This window comes from Sorghum bicolor, chromosome 4, assembly GCF_000003195.3.
Source record: "Sorghum bicolor cultivar BTx623 chromosome 4, Sorghum_bicolor_NCBIv3, whole genome shotgun sequence".
Taxonomy (NCBI): Eukaryota; Viridiplantae; Streptophyta; class Magnoliopsida; order Poales; family Poaceae; genus Sorghum; species Sorghum bicolor.
The window spans coordinates 63965365-63982782 of NC_012873.2; the positions used below are offsets into that span (position 1 = coordinate 63965365).

A 17418-nucleotide genomic window follows, 5' to 3' on the forward strand; every position below is an offset into this window, starting at 1 on the left:
GAAAATGAAGACTGCACGTACTGTTGCTGCACCTCGAGATGATAGACAGCGATAGATTATACAGTAGGCTCTGAAGTTGCAACGAGCAAAAAGATAGTACAAAGGCACTGAGGTACATTCATTCTCTAGCGCCCCTAAAAAAAAAGCCCAAATTAACGCTCCCAAGCATACACTGATCATCATCACTCCACGTGAACGAGGACGCCCAGGAGCGAAAAAAAAAAATTGCACTGCTGGCAATTGAGCACGATCGAAACAACCTCAGTTACAGTAGTCAACAAGTAGCGTAGCGGTAGCAGTAATAATGCACCAGCCGAGGCATAATTAATAATAATACAACAGGCGGCGGCTCGATCATCGGCGACTCTGTCACGGTCGTCTTCCCCGTTGAGTTGTTCACCAATCACCAGTAGGAATACGAGGATGCCGCCGACGTGGCTCGGGATCTCTTGCTGCCGGCGCCGGCCACGGACAGCCCCGTGCTGCTGCTGTACATCGCCATCTGCGGCACCCACTGCTCCCTGATGCCCCGCGCGCCGCCGGCGGCGGACGAGTCCTCGTAGAAGAGCTGCTCCGGCGCCATCCACGCCGAGTAGCCGTAGCCGTCCTGCAGGCCGCCGATCCGAGCTAGCCCTCCCTGCTCAAATGTAGCGGGAAACCAAGGTTAATCATCACACACTTTGAAATGCATTTCCGTGTGAAACGAAGCAGATAGCGGTAGATCTGGTCTATTCTAGTACTCTTATTACAGTATTACTCTAGGCTCAGGACGCCGTGGCTAAACTGGCCCCGCGAGATTATTAATAAAGTTGTTCCTGGAGATATTTATGGTCACGCACACCCTGGACCAGCCGAGAGCATAGCTGCTACAAAACCGTACAGCGCGCCCATAACAGATGGTTATTGGTTGGATTGGATTGGAAGCAGCGCACTAATGCAGACGCAGACGTGCTCGATCGGGATAGGCTGCCATGCTTTGCATGTGCTTGCTTGCTCATGAACGGTGTCTAAAAGAGAAGGGTTCGTCTGTTCATGGATGGGATCGTCGCCGCTAAAACATTTTACTGCACGCGCGCCAATGGCCAAACGGAAGAGTAGTACAGTACGTATGGGACCAACCAATAACATCAACCTGATACGACGCGTCTGCGGAGACGCCGGCGATGTTTGTCGCGGCGCCGGCGGCGGCCTCGTCCACGAGGAAGTCCTCGACGTGCCACCCGGGCAGCGTCTTGATGAGGTACTCGGAGATGCTGCTGCCGTTATCGCTCCCGCTCCCGTGGCTGGTGGCGGGCGCCGCCGACGACGGAGGAGGGGCGGCGGACGCGTCGCCGCCTGCGCTGCAGCAGAAGCTGCCGCTGCCGCTGCTGTTCTCGTCCTCCGACCCCGACGGCGGCGGCGGCGGCGCCGGGCACGCGGCGGGCTCGGCGGAGAGGCGCACGCCCGTGAGCAGGAACCGGGTGTGGCGCATCGTCAGCTCGCTGGCCGTGTGCACCGACACGTCGCAGTCGCGGCACAGGATGGCGCGGTCCTCCTTGCAGAACAGGAGCCCCCGCTTCTCCTGCGTGACCAACACATCGTCTCAGCTTCTCGCAGTCAAAAATTAAACAAAACCCCGGCCCCGATCCAAAGATTCTGTATGCGTGGGCGTCGTCGATCGAACCTGGCAGATGTCGCAGAGCGGAGGCTGTGCCTGCTGCTGCGCCGGCGACCCCGACCCCGACGAGGACGGCGGCGCCGGGTTGAGCAGCGAGAAGCGGCGGTGCTTGCCGGCGAGCTTGTTGGCGCGGTGCACGCGGCGGTCGCACGCGTCGCACAGCGCGGCCTCGTCGGCGCAGCAGAACACCGACGCCGCCTCGGCCGCGCACACGTCGCACTGCACCTTCATCTTGCCCACTCTCTCTCTCTGCTTGTTGCTTTTTTTCCCCTGAGCGGCGATCGCGCTCTCGACGGGATTGAGGCGGCTCAGCTCAGGGCTTGATGAGCTGAGGTCAATCGCTATGGATGGATGGGCTGGAGGAAAGCGAAGCTGACTGTAGCAACCGCGCGGAGGAGGATGATAGTAGTACTAGTGTTAGTCCTAGCTAGCTAAAGACCGGGCTTATTAGCGCGGAAAGATATGTGGGGGCTATTGCACTTTTATATGCCGCGACGAGATCGCACGAGCACAAGGCGATTTGTGGTTAAGCTTAAGCACGAGCGATTAGGTGCCGATGTTGCTTGTAAAGCGAGGTGGCTGATGGGGATCAGCATTGAACACATGGCCAAGTCAAGACCGGGGGATCAGACGACGGAGAGGCAGAGATGCAGAGGGCCTCTGCAGCTCAGCGTGCATCTGCTGCATCACGACTAAGGCCTTGTTTAGTTTACCCTGAAAACCAAAAAGTTTTCAAGATTTCCCGTCACATCGAATCTTGTGTCACATGCATGAAACATTAAATATAAACGAAAACAAAAACTAATTACACAGTTTAGCTGTAAATCACAAGACGAATCTTTTGATCCTAGTTAGTCCATGATCGGATAATATTTATCACAAACAAACGAAAATGCTACAGTTCCAAAAAGTTTTCACTTTTCGGAACTAAACAAGGCCTAAGGCTAAGGCCCTAGTGGCCCTAGGCCTGAGTCCGCCAATGGCTGCATGCGTTGGGGGGTTCCAGCCGTCGGCGACTGTGCCGACCTGACGTGTTAGGCCCTGCGTCCCCGTCACCTCGGCGAGGGGAGTCATTCAGGCTCACTGCTCTGCTTTCGCGTGTCCCGGGTTTGGCTTGAGCTTTGTTAGTTCACGATTTTGTTTTGGATTTAGTTACACTAGTACTTTTATTTATATTAATAATTATTGTTCAACAATAGACTAACTAGACTTAAAAAATTTGTCTTTCAAATTGCAAATAAACTGTATAATTAATTATTATATATCAAAGATTTGATATATTGGAAAATTTTTTTAAAAAAATTAAACTAAACAAGGCCTTAATTTCGTGGACGGATTGTGACAGTACGGACGCGGACTTTTATAAAGTGCAATGTCAACTACTACAGAGGAAAAGGCAAGGGTCGGAACACCTTCGTCGTCTGCGGCGGTAGCGTCACGCCTGTTTCTTGATGGTTCTGCTGTTGACCACCGGAATTCTAAGATGGACATGTTTGGTTCCTTACTAAATTTTAGCTATCTAAAATTATTTTAGCTACTCTTAGATGACTAATAAAACTAAACTATTTTAATTTCTTTTAGTCAATGTGTTTAAAACTTTAGCTACTAAAGTGACTAAAATTTAGCTAACTATAATGTAGTTGGTGGAACCAAATAGGCCTTACGTGTCTAGTCTAGGAGTGCAAAATAGCATAGGCTAGCTAAGCTGGTCTCCTCACAGGATAGATTATCCTGGAAGTGAGATTCTGGTAATCTGGAACAGGGGTATGGCATTATGGCTGGTCAATGGAAGTGCATCGTATATTGACCTTTTAGATTAACTAGTAATTCGCTGAATTCAAGGTCGCTGTAATAAGTACTGGGCTAAACAATTTACTTAGAGGTGGTCTCAAAGGAGACTTATAAAAAAAATGTAGGATGGAGCGACATCTATTTATGTAGTTTTGCATAAATACATGGAACTAAGAACATTTCGTATAACCCAAATACTAAAAAAAACATCTTCACAATTCAAGGAGGGACGAATAGATGACCAACGGGTATCATCACGGAACACAGAACCACTCCCCTAAACGGATTTGACATATACGAATTGAGCATGGCTCGTCTATTTAGATTTTTGTGATGAAATCTAACCACCAGAGTTAGTTATTGGTGTGGCTGCTTCCAATTTCATCGACTTATTTTAGTATTTGACGATTGAACAATACTATTCTTCCTATGGTAAGCTACCTTTTCTGTCGCGAAGCACATGTGGTGATTTATGAATCTTGAAATCTATTGGTCTAGTATTTTAGAGGTGTGCTCATAGATAAGATATGTGTTTGTTCATAGGTGTGTGTGCTCGTGCACATATACATAAGCGTCTACAGCTGTACTTGATTCACAGTAAAAAGAGAGTCTCATTTAATAATAGTGCTGCTGAATAAGTTTGATGACGATAAAGCATCGATGATCACCCAAGTTAAGTGCATGCGCCATGACATTCAATATTAGCAGAGGAAATTCCAAATCCGTGTCGGGTATTCATATTCACTAATATAATGCATGGCCAGGATGCACGTCCAAAACCTTCAAGAAAAAGTGCAACTGATAAATCATTTATTTTCTGTTTTCTCCAGAAAGTGCTATCACTGAGTAATCTGTGATGTGGCTATACCTTTTTGAAGATGCCCATCCTTTTTGCAACGTTTTTAGTTTGTGGTGTGGCATCTTTGCTTTTCTATATCTAATAATATCTAACTGGATCACAACGTTATATATATACTACTCCAGTTCAGAACAATGGGGACAAATTCCTCAGTACCTTCTGGAGGATTTATGCTTATCTGATCTTTTTCGTTATTCCTCCGAAGAAACTCATGCTGGATCGGCGGACTTGATGGGCATGAAATGGGCGGGTCATGGGGTCGTCTAGCTAGCTCGGGCCTCGGCCATAGCAGCATGGGCGCTACGAGCTTTTTTTTTCGGATCATAAAGCCACCCGGCCTTCCTCAACTTGGCGCCCCTAGCTTCTCTTATCCTGTCGCTCTCCCGCCCACTTGCATACAACGCACGTTGAGCATCCGAATTCCGAAGTTGAATGAATGCTCCAGGACGGACCAGGAGCAAGCGGCCAACGGCAGAAACCACACACAATTCGCGGCTGCTGCCTGCTGGTTTACTTCCGCAAAGGCTATGTGTTTTTTCTTACAGCAAATGGACAGGCTGCAAATTGGGCCGGATTTGATTCTATCGGAGTATCGGTTCGTACCAATGCAATTGCTAGGCGACAGAAGATCGCTTTTTTTTAGCCACTAGCAGGAGCCAGCAGATCCCCATCCCCGTATGGAGGAACAACGGGTGTGTAGTGTAGGCAGGCATACAAGAGAGGTACGCTGGCCAACGTGCAGGCACTATAGCGATGGGACGCTCTTGTTGTGAAGAAAATCTGGCATGCAAATTGCAAAGGGAGGCTCGATCATGCGTCCGGTCCCGTCTGTTGACCCACTGACAGCCAGAAGTTAGCTACCACTACGACTTGCGTGCGAGCATTTCCCGTCTTGGCATATAGACTATTCCTTCTTCTGAAAACATACTAGTACAACCTTTTTTTTCAAAATGAAAAATGGTCTCATACTACAACTTTAGTCTTTGATTGAAGTGAACATGACAAAGGGAAAATGCATCTAGCTCATGAGAGCGACGTGTTTCTTCATTTTTGTCATCAATCAAATCAAAGGGAGCAAAAAAGAAAAAAAATCCCATCCAGCTCGTCTGGACATCCCCATTGGGAAGAGTTCAGAGTTGACAAGCAAAACCGAAACGAGCGAGATCTGTAGGCTGATGATTCTCGCGTCAATTTGGCCCAAATGGCCACTGTCAGGTTTTTCCAATCATGCAAGGCCTTGTTTACTTCCCAGAAAATTTTGCAAAATTTTTCACATTCTCCGTCACATCGAATCTTTAAACGCATGCATGGAGTATTAAATATTGCACAGTTTGGTCGAAATTGACGAGACGAATCTTTTAAGCCTAGTTAGTCCATGATTAGACAATATTTGTCAAATACAAACGAAAATGCTACAGTGTCCATTTCCCAAAAATTTTCGGAACTAAACAAGGCCCAAGCCATGGAGATGCGGAGGGGATGCGGCAGGGTCAAGAGGTGGGAAAGGGGGGATCCACCGAATCGCGGCCCTGGGATTTGATTTGCGTGCGGGCGAGATCGAGGAGAGGACGCGGGGAAAGTGGACCAAAAAGGCATGTTTTGGACGCATCCGCGGCACCGCTTTGGTTTTGGTTGGCCCCGCCCCCGCTGGCGGCGGCATGGGCACCGCGTGGGGTGCGGATCGGCACGCGGGCGGAGCGGACGCGCACGCGGGGGGAGTGCACTGGCAGCGAGCGCGTGGGCACGTCCCTCCGTCCCGCTCGCTCGCCACCACCAGCCCAGCCCCAGCGGAGAGCGCTCTGTGCGCGACGTCGTCGAGCTCTCGGTTCCGCGGGCCCTCCTCGGCTGGCTGCAGCCGTGCAGCCAGCGACTCGGGGAGCCTGCCTTTGATTGGGCCGCTTGAGCAGGTCAACCACCACCCCCGCTGCCTGTGCTGAGAGGAGGGAAAGGTCAGGAGTTCCGACGTCCAAGCAATCTGCTCTACTAGAGTTTGCATAGATAGCCGGCCCTAAGCTCGGACCGTTTATTGCGTGCTTACTAGTAGTAGGCACCAAGTCACGTCAGCAGAGGAATTGATGCGCACGTTCGTAACTTCGTATTGGGGCTGTGTTGGATCCTCCTGTAGACATGTAATACTTGCTCGGAACTACAGTACTGTCAGTACATTGATTGATTGTTGGTTGTGTTTGCCTGGGGGCGGATCCCCCAACATGACAAAGTACTGTATATCAATTTTCTCTTTTGGCATGTATATTTTCTTTTCAGAATTTCATTTCATTCCTATGTTTATGTGGTCATGCATGGTTTAAGTGTGAGGCTGCTGCTACCCACCAACAGGGCTTTCAAGGCTTACACACTACCATAAAACTTCTTCGTTCAACCGTACAGCTGCGAATTGATGCATACCTGTTTCCCTTGTTCTTGAGAAACAAGGAAAAGGACAGCGGATGATTCCAAGATATTTGGGGAAATGCTAAGCAGTATGTAGTACATAAAAAAATGCAACATTTGATCTTTCAAGAGAAAGTAATTCTATGTCCTCGCTCCGAGACAGAGTTTTACTTTTACCCGCTTTTGTTTTTCATCAGAAAATGGATATTTCCGAAGAGTAGAATTTCCTCCCACTTCCAAAGGTTACTTTTTTTTTTGGCCCTGACGATTCTTGCACGAGCAAAATGTTAGTTTAACAACCATGCTAGTTTCAAATAGCACGGCCATATGTTTGACATGACACCATGTTACTTAGTTTATTAGGATCATTCCACAAGTGTGTCACCGATGCGTAGCGTTTATCCACAGGCAACATGAGCAAGAGATCGAGAACAGGGCGTGCCCTTTCGGATGTCCGGAACTGTTGATTGAATGGGACTGTTTCGTAGACAGGTACCGGAAGAACAAACCTAGCCACACATGGTATCAACAGCGCAATGAAAGACGAAAGCCACCGATGGATCAAGTCAAAGCCAAAACTTTTTAGGCTTGAAATTATTAGATAATATGGTTGCTTTCCTGCGCACTTTTCTGCCACGGCATGGGCACGCATTGCGCTTTTCCACCATTATTGAGGATCAGGGTCAGGACAGCGCGATGTGGCATGCACAATCGGCCATGCTGGCTCCATAGCCCATAGTAAGCTCTCTGGAAGCTCCTGAGATGTTAGCAGCGCCTGAACAAGTCGTTCTGGACTCCTCCTGGAGTTCTGTAATAGGCTACAGTGACAGAGCTCATAGCTGAAGAATTTGCACCACGAAAGCATCATTGTTGAAGCTGAAAAGCTAACTACTCAAGCATTGTTTTTAACTTATCATTGGATTTGCCAAACAGTTACCCTCGAAAACTCATCAAAAACCATGTTAGCCTAGCCTAGAATGCTTTAGGCCTCCTGTTAACTAGTACTCCGTATACAGGTACATCAAATGTTTTGGTGTCCCAACGTCAGGCGTGTCAGGCTGAACCAAGTTCCTAAGCGGTGGCTGGCCTCTAAATTTTTGGTCATGTGTGCGTCTCCTGTGCTGCTGCAAGCAAGGAGTGTTTAGTTAGAGTTATTAATGTTTAATATGCACTGTAATTTTTTTGTTTTATTTAGCAATTAACTAACTAAGTTCAAAAGATTCGTCTCGCAAATTACTCTCTAGCCATATTTTTAGTTTTTTAAATAGTATACATTTAGTATTTTATGCATTTGTTCAAATATTTAATGTGACGGACGATAAACCCGTAACCAAAGAGGCTCCTAGCTTCATTCGTACTGCTGAAACTGTTGCCTAGTCATACTCGAGCGGGATCAATTTCCGATAGCATCCATGGCGGCTAATGGTTGCTGGTGCAGGATCATCCGTCCTAATTGTTTTTAGGGGAAAAATCTTCAAATCTTGCGTCCCATTCGTAGCATGTGCTCCATTTCCCGCTATCGGACGCCAAAAGCTAACCTTTGTCCTGTTCCTCTGATGTGCATGGCTTTCTTTAACATATCCCATGATCTCCCTGTCCACTAGGACAGATATTGTGCTGCTGCCTGCTGCGGCATTGGCATGTCCTTGCTGCCTTGTCATCAGATCACAAACGAGGGGGTTTACTCGTGTATTATTATTTTTTTTTAAAAAAAAGCTTTCATCAGGCATGCATTAATTGTTAGGGATGGGTTCATGGCATGGTGCTGGCTTGCAGCATGCATGGACGGATGCGATCACATAAGCAAGCAAGCAAGCCAATGGCAAGAGCACTAGCTAGTGTGATCTGATGAGAAGCCAGCAAGTACTGTCCTGGAAAAGATTTGGCAAGAAAATACTAAGTACGTTTTGAGAAAAATAAACGCAAAAGGGGATCTTTTGAACTTTAATAGACGAAGGTGAAAGGTCCCATTATTTGGGCGGTTGGAATTGGACCGCCAGTTTGAGGGTACAGCAGTACAGCTCCAGCCTGAGGTGCGCCGATGTTGATTCTCAAAAGGTAAATTTCTCACGTTGTGCAGTGATCTCTCTCGCAAACGCTTCATACATGGTTGGTAAAGGACAGTCCTAACCTAAAAACTAAGCATATGCTTACACGAAAGAGCCATGATAAAAACATCTACTCTTTGTGTAATACTTTATCCATACGACTTGATAAGCATGGAAACATCTAATAGTTTCCGGGTTAAAATTGCTCTAATAAATAGGTGCCCCTATTATTAGTTGTGGCGGATATGACCCATAAAGCACTTTGTGGAGCACCAATTTACGATCCGACGAGTTACACGGACAACAAGGACCATGAATTTTTGTGATGTCTGGTTTCAAACCTAATCAACACCTAGGCTTAAATTTCACATGGTCGTACTGCTGTGCTGTCTGATTCTCCAACCTGAAAACACTCCCACCTCTTCTGTTTCCAGAATAAAAGGGCGAAGGGGTAGTAGGCCAGTATCGCGTGGGCTTGAATTTCTTTGGGTTGGGCTGGCAGGCAGGCACGGCATACGGTCTTCTTTTGAGTGGGTCGAGTCATTGGCCCAATAACGTGAATTGGCCTGGAACTTTACCCACCCAAACAAGGAACTAGTTAGATGGGTTTCCTTCTCTGTTGCTGCCCCCAAACAGTCTCTTTGTAGTACGTCCATGGGCCCGTATGTGGCAGCCCAGACATCTGATTCTCCTCTGGTCCATTCTCGACCCGTTTAACTTTTGCAACTGGAACTCAGAATGTGTTTCTCGAAGGAAAAAAAAACATGCATGATTTTTTATACTGTTCCCTGAAAAATCAGAACGTTTGTTTGACTAAAAAGTTATGATTGAAAAAATTATTCGCTCATTTGAGTAAGAAATACTATTGAATAACTAACTAATTCGACGTCTCAAACGAACCCGCAAATACGGCTAACAAGAAAAAGTTCACATTTCTTGCTAGTCGTCAGTCACTCGTGTCTTGGCGAGGCGGGAGACTTGCCTGGAGAAGTGGGAACCTGAACGGCTGAACCCCCTTGGGGCTTCGGTCGGTCCCTTGTCAAGTGACCTCACTGCACTGTGCTGGTGAGCTACCACCACTGGAAGACTCACATTTGACTCCAAGAATTCGCTGTCGTGGCAGTTAACTGCCGTCAGCATCGGCCTGGCCTCGGCCAGCCAACCACTGACCGAGGGCTATTTGGGTCTTGTTTTGGTCCCAAAAAACCAAAAACTTTTAAAGATTTTTCGTCACATCGAATCTTCTGATTCATATATATAAAAACAAAAACTAGTTACTCCATAATTGAACAATGTGTGTCAAATAAAAATGAAATTACTACAATGTCAAAATTCAAAACCTTTTTGATCTAAATAAGGCCTTGGTTGAATGCGGTAAAGTTTACCGTATGTTATATTGAACGTTTAGACATATGCATAAAGTATTATATATGGATAAGTTACAAAACTAAAAACATAGTCATAGAATAATTTGGAAGACAATTTTTTTGAGCCTATTTGATCTATGATTAAACATTAATTGCTATATAAAATAAAAATATATAGTAACTATTAAAATTTAACTACCCAACCAGGGCCTTGTTTAGTTCCAATTTTTTTTTGAAAAACAATATTGTAGCACTTTCGTTTTTATTTGACAAACATTGTGTAATTATGAAGTAACTAGGCTTAAAAGATTCGTTTCGCAATTTACAGAAAAATTGTGTAATTAGTTTTTATTTTTATCTATATTTAATTCTCTATGCATGTACCACAATATTCAATGTGACGTGAAATCTTGAAAATCTTTTGGTTTTTAGGTGACTAAACAAGGCCCCAAGCACCCCCGGAGTGGGTGCAACCACTAGCGACTCTTGCCGGTTGCAGATCATTTTTAGGGTACGTTGGATATTGTCCAACCACAGGCCGCGGCAACAAGTGTTCTTCGTCAAGAAGTGTGCTATGCTATTGGGCTTGCAGAAATGGACGGTCAACATGTTTTATGGCACACAAGCCTTGGCTTTGTTTAGTTTACCCTGAAAAACAAAAAGTTTTCAAGATTTCCCGTCACATCGAATCTTGTGGCACATACATAAAACATTAAATATAGACGAAAATAAAAACTAATTACACAGTTTAGCTGTAAATTACGAGACGAATCTTTTGATCCTAGTTAGTTCATGATTGGATAATATTTGTCACAGACAAACGAAAATGCTACAGTACCGAAAATTTTTCACTTTTCGGAACTAAACAAGGTCCTTCTAAAAAATACGACCGCAAATCCTGTACTTATCTACTTTGATTTGATTGATGTATGTCATCGACACAAGTAGTAATATTTAATTTAATTGGAGGGCCAAATTGTTAGTACGCCACAAAGTAGATACAATGGCCAAACTTTGCAGGGCCGATGGAACATCTGTGCGGGCCCCAGTGCAGTCGAATTGATCCACAGCGTGTGGCGGCTTAACCGAGTCACAGGTAATGAACTAGAGCCACAAGTTAATCATTTCAAAATCTCCACTGCCTTTTCCTTTTGATTTTTTTTAAAAGACTCCACTTCTTTTTTGGGGGAGATAAGAAAAAAAAACCTCCGCTCTGACGTGGTGGGATGCGATTATGCTTATGCTCAGATGACAGATCCTTCCCCATAGTCTCCTTTAAACCCTGCTGATTTGAAGGACGCCACGTATGGCTGCTCTGATGTCAAAAATCGTCTGAAAGCTTACTAGGCCTTGTTTAGTTCACCCCAAAAAAACAATTTTTTTAAAAAATTTTCCATCACATTAAATCTTGTGGCACATGCATTGAGTACTAAATATAGACGAAAATAAAAACTAATTGTACAGTTTACCTATAAATCGCAAGATGAATTTTTTAAACCTAATTACTTCATAATTAGACAATGTTTTTTAAATAAAAACAAAAATATTACAGTTTCGAAAACCAAAATATTTTCAGAACTAAACAAAGCCCTCAGTGTCACCACGGATCAAACCGTAAGACACTGATACTGAGAGTATTTTTTTTAAAGAAAATACTCGATATCAGTGGCGGACGCAGGAATTGAAGATTGGGTGTACATGGTGTATATAGATACAGAACCAAACCATTATAGTATATGTAAAATTAAAGCAAACAGTACTTAAGTATTGAGTACATTAGTATAATTAATTAGTTAATATATAGTATTTGTGAAGTCTCAACTGATAAAGAAACATTACAAATTTAATTGTGTCATGGTGTGTTTTTTGTGCGGCTGTCGTGCCGCCTACTGGTGCCGACTTTGCGCCAATACCATTGAAATCAAACCGTAGGTGGCCGAGCGGTGCAGGTGGGGAACAAAATTTTTTAGTCGATTAGGAAAGATGAGTTCAGGTAGGCAGGGCAAGTGCTTGAGGCACCGTCACGGACGAGCAGAGGCCATCACTCTTGGTTAGCTGGTTCCCTCCATGAGTTTGCTTCTTGAGCTAGCAGTCAGACGTAGCTAGATAGTGGAGGGGAGGAGGCAGGAAACGTGGCCTTTTTACTCTTAGGTCCTGTTTGGTTACCCACATTAAACTTTAATCTCTATCACATCGAATGTTTGGATATATGCACAAAGTATTAAATATAGTATTTACGAAACTAAAAACACAGCTAGAGAATAATTTGTGGGATAATTTTTTAAGCCTAATTAGTCTATAATTAGACATTAATTGCTATATAGTTACAAATATGCTACAATACCTATTGAACTTTAGTCCCTTCAATCAAACACTCCTTTATTTGGATCAAATATACATAATTTGGTCTAGTTATATGTACAATACATACAAATGTATAGTGCCTGTAATTTTTTTCTCAAATTTATTGGGTGTACATCTGTACACCCATGTCCATATACTGTGTCCGCCAGTGCTCGATATATACAGGCGGTTTGCAACTTTCTTTATCCAAACGTCTCTAGAAATGAGAAATTTTGAGAGCATTTGAACAACCATTCTTAGAAATCTTTTTTTATAAAATATTTTGAAACATGGTCTGTCTTAAAAAAAATACACAAAAAGAAAATGATTTCTCATTTCTAAAAACATACAAAAAGTTTTTTACCCTTAATTTCTTTCACAATATGTTATCATTTGCTACATAATCACTATCATATTAAATATAAGTTTATGCATATCTATTGTTGCGACTTTTATGTCCCAAACTTATATATAATTTGACTAATTATTGGTCAAAGTTTAAAATACTTTTTCTTATATCAAACATGCTTATTATAGAAATACTCCCTGCAAGAGAGGCTGGATCCGTCAGAGCATGGAGCGCGCGTGCATGTCTGCGTTGATGTTAAGAGCATCTTGAGTAGACTACCTAAATAAACTACTTATCTCCAATCTGAATAGTGGAGGGCTAAAAATCCACTCCAGCAGACTATCTATTCCACCCAACAGATTTGTTGGCTACTCAAATCCTCCTCTCCACTACCCATTCCTGTTGAGTCAAGGACACTAACTAAATCTTCTCTCCCACCCACGCGCCTCTCTCTCTCTCCCATTCATGCTCTGATAGTAGGACCTAGAAGTCATCATCTGCTAAGACAAAAATGGATAGTTAGTTTTAGGTAGCATTGCTGGAGTTGAGAGCAAAATCTAGGTAGTATTAAAATGGGTGGCTACCCAAATAGATATTTAGGTAGCCTGATTTAGGTAGCACTACTGGAGATGCTCTTAGACTATGCGTCAGCTAGAGATTGAAGGAGAAGCTAAAGTGCCGAGCCTACACGTCTTTTGGGACATCCGACAATACAATGGCCTTTAATCACCTATTTGTGGGCTAACAATGTCGAATAAATAAATGGCGCAATTATGAAAAACTATAATAACATATTTCCAAATAGGCAAATAGGTATGATATTTCTCTAAACTTGCAAAAATGTAATGCTGCCTATGAAAAAAAACCAAACCCATATATTAAAGACACGTGAAGAAGCACAAATATGGATAAAAATTCACATAGAGTAATTGATAATTTTTGTTCGTGACAACCTGATAGAGTTAAAGTGTACTAACTATTTAGGTAGAAAGAGCGTGCGTAAAGATAAGTAAACACACAAACTTATACATGTACTTATTGGGCTTGCTCGTTAGAGCTGACTACAAAGAAAAGAGAGAACTTTTTTCTGAACCCTAATCTTGGAATGCTATTTATATGCCATGTTAAATAAATTTGAAGTGTTTACAAAGTTCACTCAAAAGGTGCCATGTTTGACCAAATAACGTGATAGTCTCGGACCACTGGCACTATCAAAGAATGGGCCTGCATAATTAAAATGAAAAAAAAAAGCATAGGGACCTCCGTTGGACTGAGGGAAAGAGAGAACCTCAAGACCGTCAAGAAAATTAATTTCTTTTACCTTCTATTTTTAAGTGTGTTTGTTTGACAGTTCCTAGTTTAATTTAGGATTATTTTCTAGGTGGCTTAACCCCTCAGCAGTCAGTAGTCAGCACCTCACCTCGCTGTCCAGAGTCCACAGACTCTGATTCCAGCTCAGCTCAAAGTAGCAGTAGTAGCTTTCACGCTAGAAACCGAGCAATGGCGCGGCGGCCTGATCGATCGGTGTCATGACCCATAATTTCAAGAAGGACGTCGGACGGGGACAGCTCCCTATCGTATCCCTATGGCTGAAGAATCCATCAAACTACTCTTTTACAGTCCCGTAGTTTATATTCCGTGTTTCCAAAACCTAGTAAGCTTTTAGGGCGCCGTCCCAGTCAAAAGCTGGCCATTATCAATCGGACAGCTTCAGTTTTCAAATCATAGCTAAACTAGGGTTTTGTTTACTTTCTAAAAGTTTTACAAATTTTTTTAAAATTTTCTATCACATCGAAATCAATAATTAGGAGAGTGAAACCATATGTCCTTTAAGGCAAAAAAAAAAAGCACCTCGTGCGGATGCGCCATTAGAACAAAAGTTTGATGAAGGATTAGTAGGCCTCCTGGTTCCTGATAATCCATGAGCATCAGCCACCACCCAAGGTGCCTGCAGCCTGCTGATATACAAAAGGCTTTGCCGATACGATTATACCATATAATAAAAACTCAAAGGTCATTATATTGGGCAAAGGCAAGAAACTTTCGGAAAAGAGGGTTAAAGCAAAAGTTGAAAAGAAAAGTAAGAGAAACGTACTCCAAATACAGAAAAACCAGGGTATAAGCAGTAAGCGTTCGCTTGAACTTATGTGCCGAATCTACTAACCATTTAGTAATATCTTTTTTCTTATAATAAATCAGCGAACAATACTTTCAACCATATCTGACAATGTATTTGTAGCGGGCATCGTCCATAATCAAAAACTTTCCCCGAACTCATGTAGTGTCGTAATTTTGTACCCATATCCAGCCTATATGGTTACATGTATCCATAGATTATCTCTATTCAAGGAAAAATATAATACATGCATTAAACTATGACTATATATGAGCAAACAATTAGAACAGTTAATATATATAACAAATGTAATAGAAAAATGATGTGAATATCACTCCTTATATGGCACTAATAAGTGTGCAGTTTGACCATGTTTTAGAGAACATTAGGTTGGAAGACGGTTTTGAACTATAGTTGCATATTGGTACTACACGTATCAATGGATTTATGGATTCATGTGTAGTACAAAGCTATACACATACCCATAAATGATAAATCAAATGGCAAGAACTTTTCCCCATTAACAACCTAGGGATAAGTAAATTATCCCACATTCATTGCCTAAATGGGTAAATACGTACACATCGAGTTTAGTCATGGGTATAGTACGGGCTTATTTGGTTTCCCTTCCTAAATTTTAGCTAGCTAAAATTATTTTAGCTACTCTTGTATGACTAATGGAACTAAACTATTTTAACTTCTTTAGTCAATATATTTAAAACTTTAGCTACTTACTAAAGTTTAGCTAGCTAAAATTTAGCAAAGAGCACCAAACAGCCCTACCTACACAGGGCAATGGCGGCTTCACATATGCCATTTCGTTGGTAGATAAGAGATAATCTAACATCGGATGCCACATGGATAGTACATACTTATATAGCTAGTATACCTACTCAATCATACAGTAATTAAGTAGTAGCCTCTGTACTAGGAATGGTAGCCGGATAGGATCTAATCTATCCGTGCTCAAGCAATTAGTAACGACTAACAAACCCGGGCGTACAATAATTTAATCCGCCAAGGCCCAACGCGCCGCCGGCGATGGTAGGTCCAGCAGGTCACGTGACGAAGCACCGGTGTGCAGAGTGCAGTGAACCGCTGGACGTGTCCGCATCGTGCCATCACATCTCATGCTCTCCGGCCGGCCCTTATCGCCGGGGAGCGGTGGCCCGCCCACGACGACGACGGCGGTTCGCGTGATCCGCTTGTTCCCCGCCCAAACCCGCCTCCGCATCTCACTCGCCATACCAGAAAATGTTTGTTACCTGATGGTTGACAATTCCACTCATAAGTTTAAGCGGACAAGCTAGGTCTTCTTTAGTTCTTTAAAAAATATTACAAAATTTTTTAGATTTTCTCATTATATCAAATTTTGTGATACATATACAAAAAATTGAATATAGATCTTAAAAAATAATTAATTACACATTTTATCTGTAATTTATGAGACAAATTTTTAAATCTAGCTAATTTATAATTAAATAATATTTATTAAATATAAATAGAAACGATATAATATCCTGTTTTTCTGATACTTTTCAGACCTCTCCGTTGCCCATGCGCAACGGCCTGCTGCCGCTGCGGGCGGTTCCAAGACGCACATGCTTTGCCATTGCCACTCAAATTACGGGTGAGTTCAGCTAGTAACTGAAACTTTTTTAAGCCATTATATTAAATCTTGAGATACATGTATAGAATATTAAATATAAATAAAAAATAATAAATTATATAGTTTATATGTAATTTTATAAGACAAATCTTTTCTAGAATTAGATAATAATTATCAAATAAAAACAAAAATACTACAATTGCAAAAACTTTTCAACACGTGAATACTACAATATAAATTACGATTTACAGGCAAAACTTTGTAATTAGTTTTTGTTTTCATCTATATTTAATTATTCATGCATGTGCCGCAAGATTCGATGTGACGGGAAATCTTTGGAACTTTTTGAAACTAAACTAGGTTTAAAAGATTCATCTCACAATTTACAGACAAATTGTGTAATTAGTTTTTGTTTTTTTACTTTATTTAATGCTCCATGCATGTGCCGCAAGATTTGATGTGACAGAAAATCTTGAAAAGTTTTTGTTTTTTTGGTGTGAACTAAACAAGGCCTAACATTGTGTTTGGCAAGGCTCCTCACAAGGGGTTGCTCTAGAGGAGCAGAAGCCATTTTGGTGAAGCCATAAATTGTGGCTTCATTCAACTCTTATACTTTTTACTTTTGTTGAATACAAACGAAATTGTTACAGTGTCTATTTTTTTAAAAAAAATTAGAACTAAACAAGGCCTAAGTTGTAACCGTGCCAAAAGATTTGTCTCGCAAATTATAAACAAACAGTGCAATTAGTTTTTTTTTTCTTTATATTTAATGCTTCATACATCTGTCGCAAGATTCGATATGACGGAAAATCTGAAAAATTTTGCAAATTTTCTTGAGAACTAAATGAGGCCTTAAGGGGTGTTTGGTTAGAAGTGTTATTTTTGTTT

The 17418-nt window shown here is 42.5% G+C and overlaps 1 protein-coding gene across 1 annotated transcript; it reads right to left on the reverse strand.

The window, feature by feature from the left end:
* Positions 40 to 2407, reverse strand: LOC8078881 (B-box zinc finger protein 20). Its single transcript, XM_002454518.2, has 3 exons — positions 1664 to 2407; positions 1133 to 1561; positions 40 to 637 (listed from the first exon to the last, which is right to left on the reverse strand). Exons 1-3 carry the CDS (start codon positions 1886 to 1888, stop codon positions 404 to 406), a joined length of 888 nt encoding a protein of 295 aa, XP_002454563.1. The 5' UTR covers positions 1889 to 2407; the 3' UTR covers positions 40 to 403.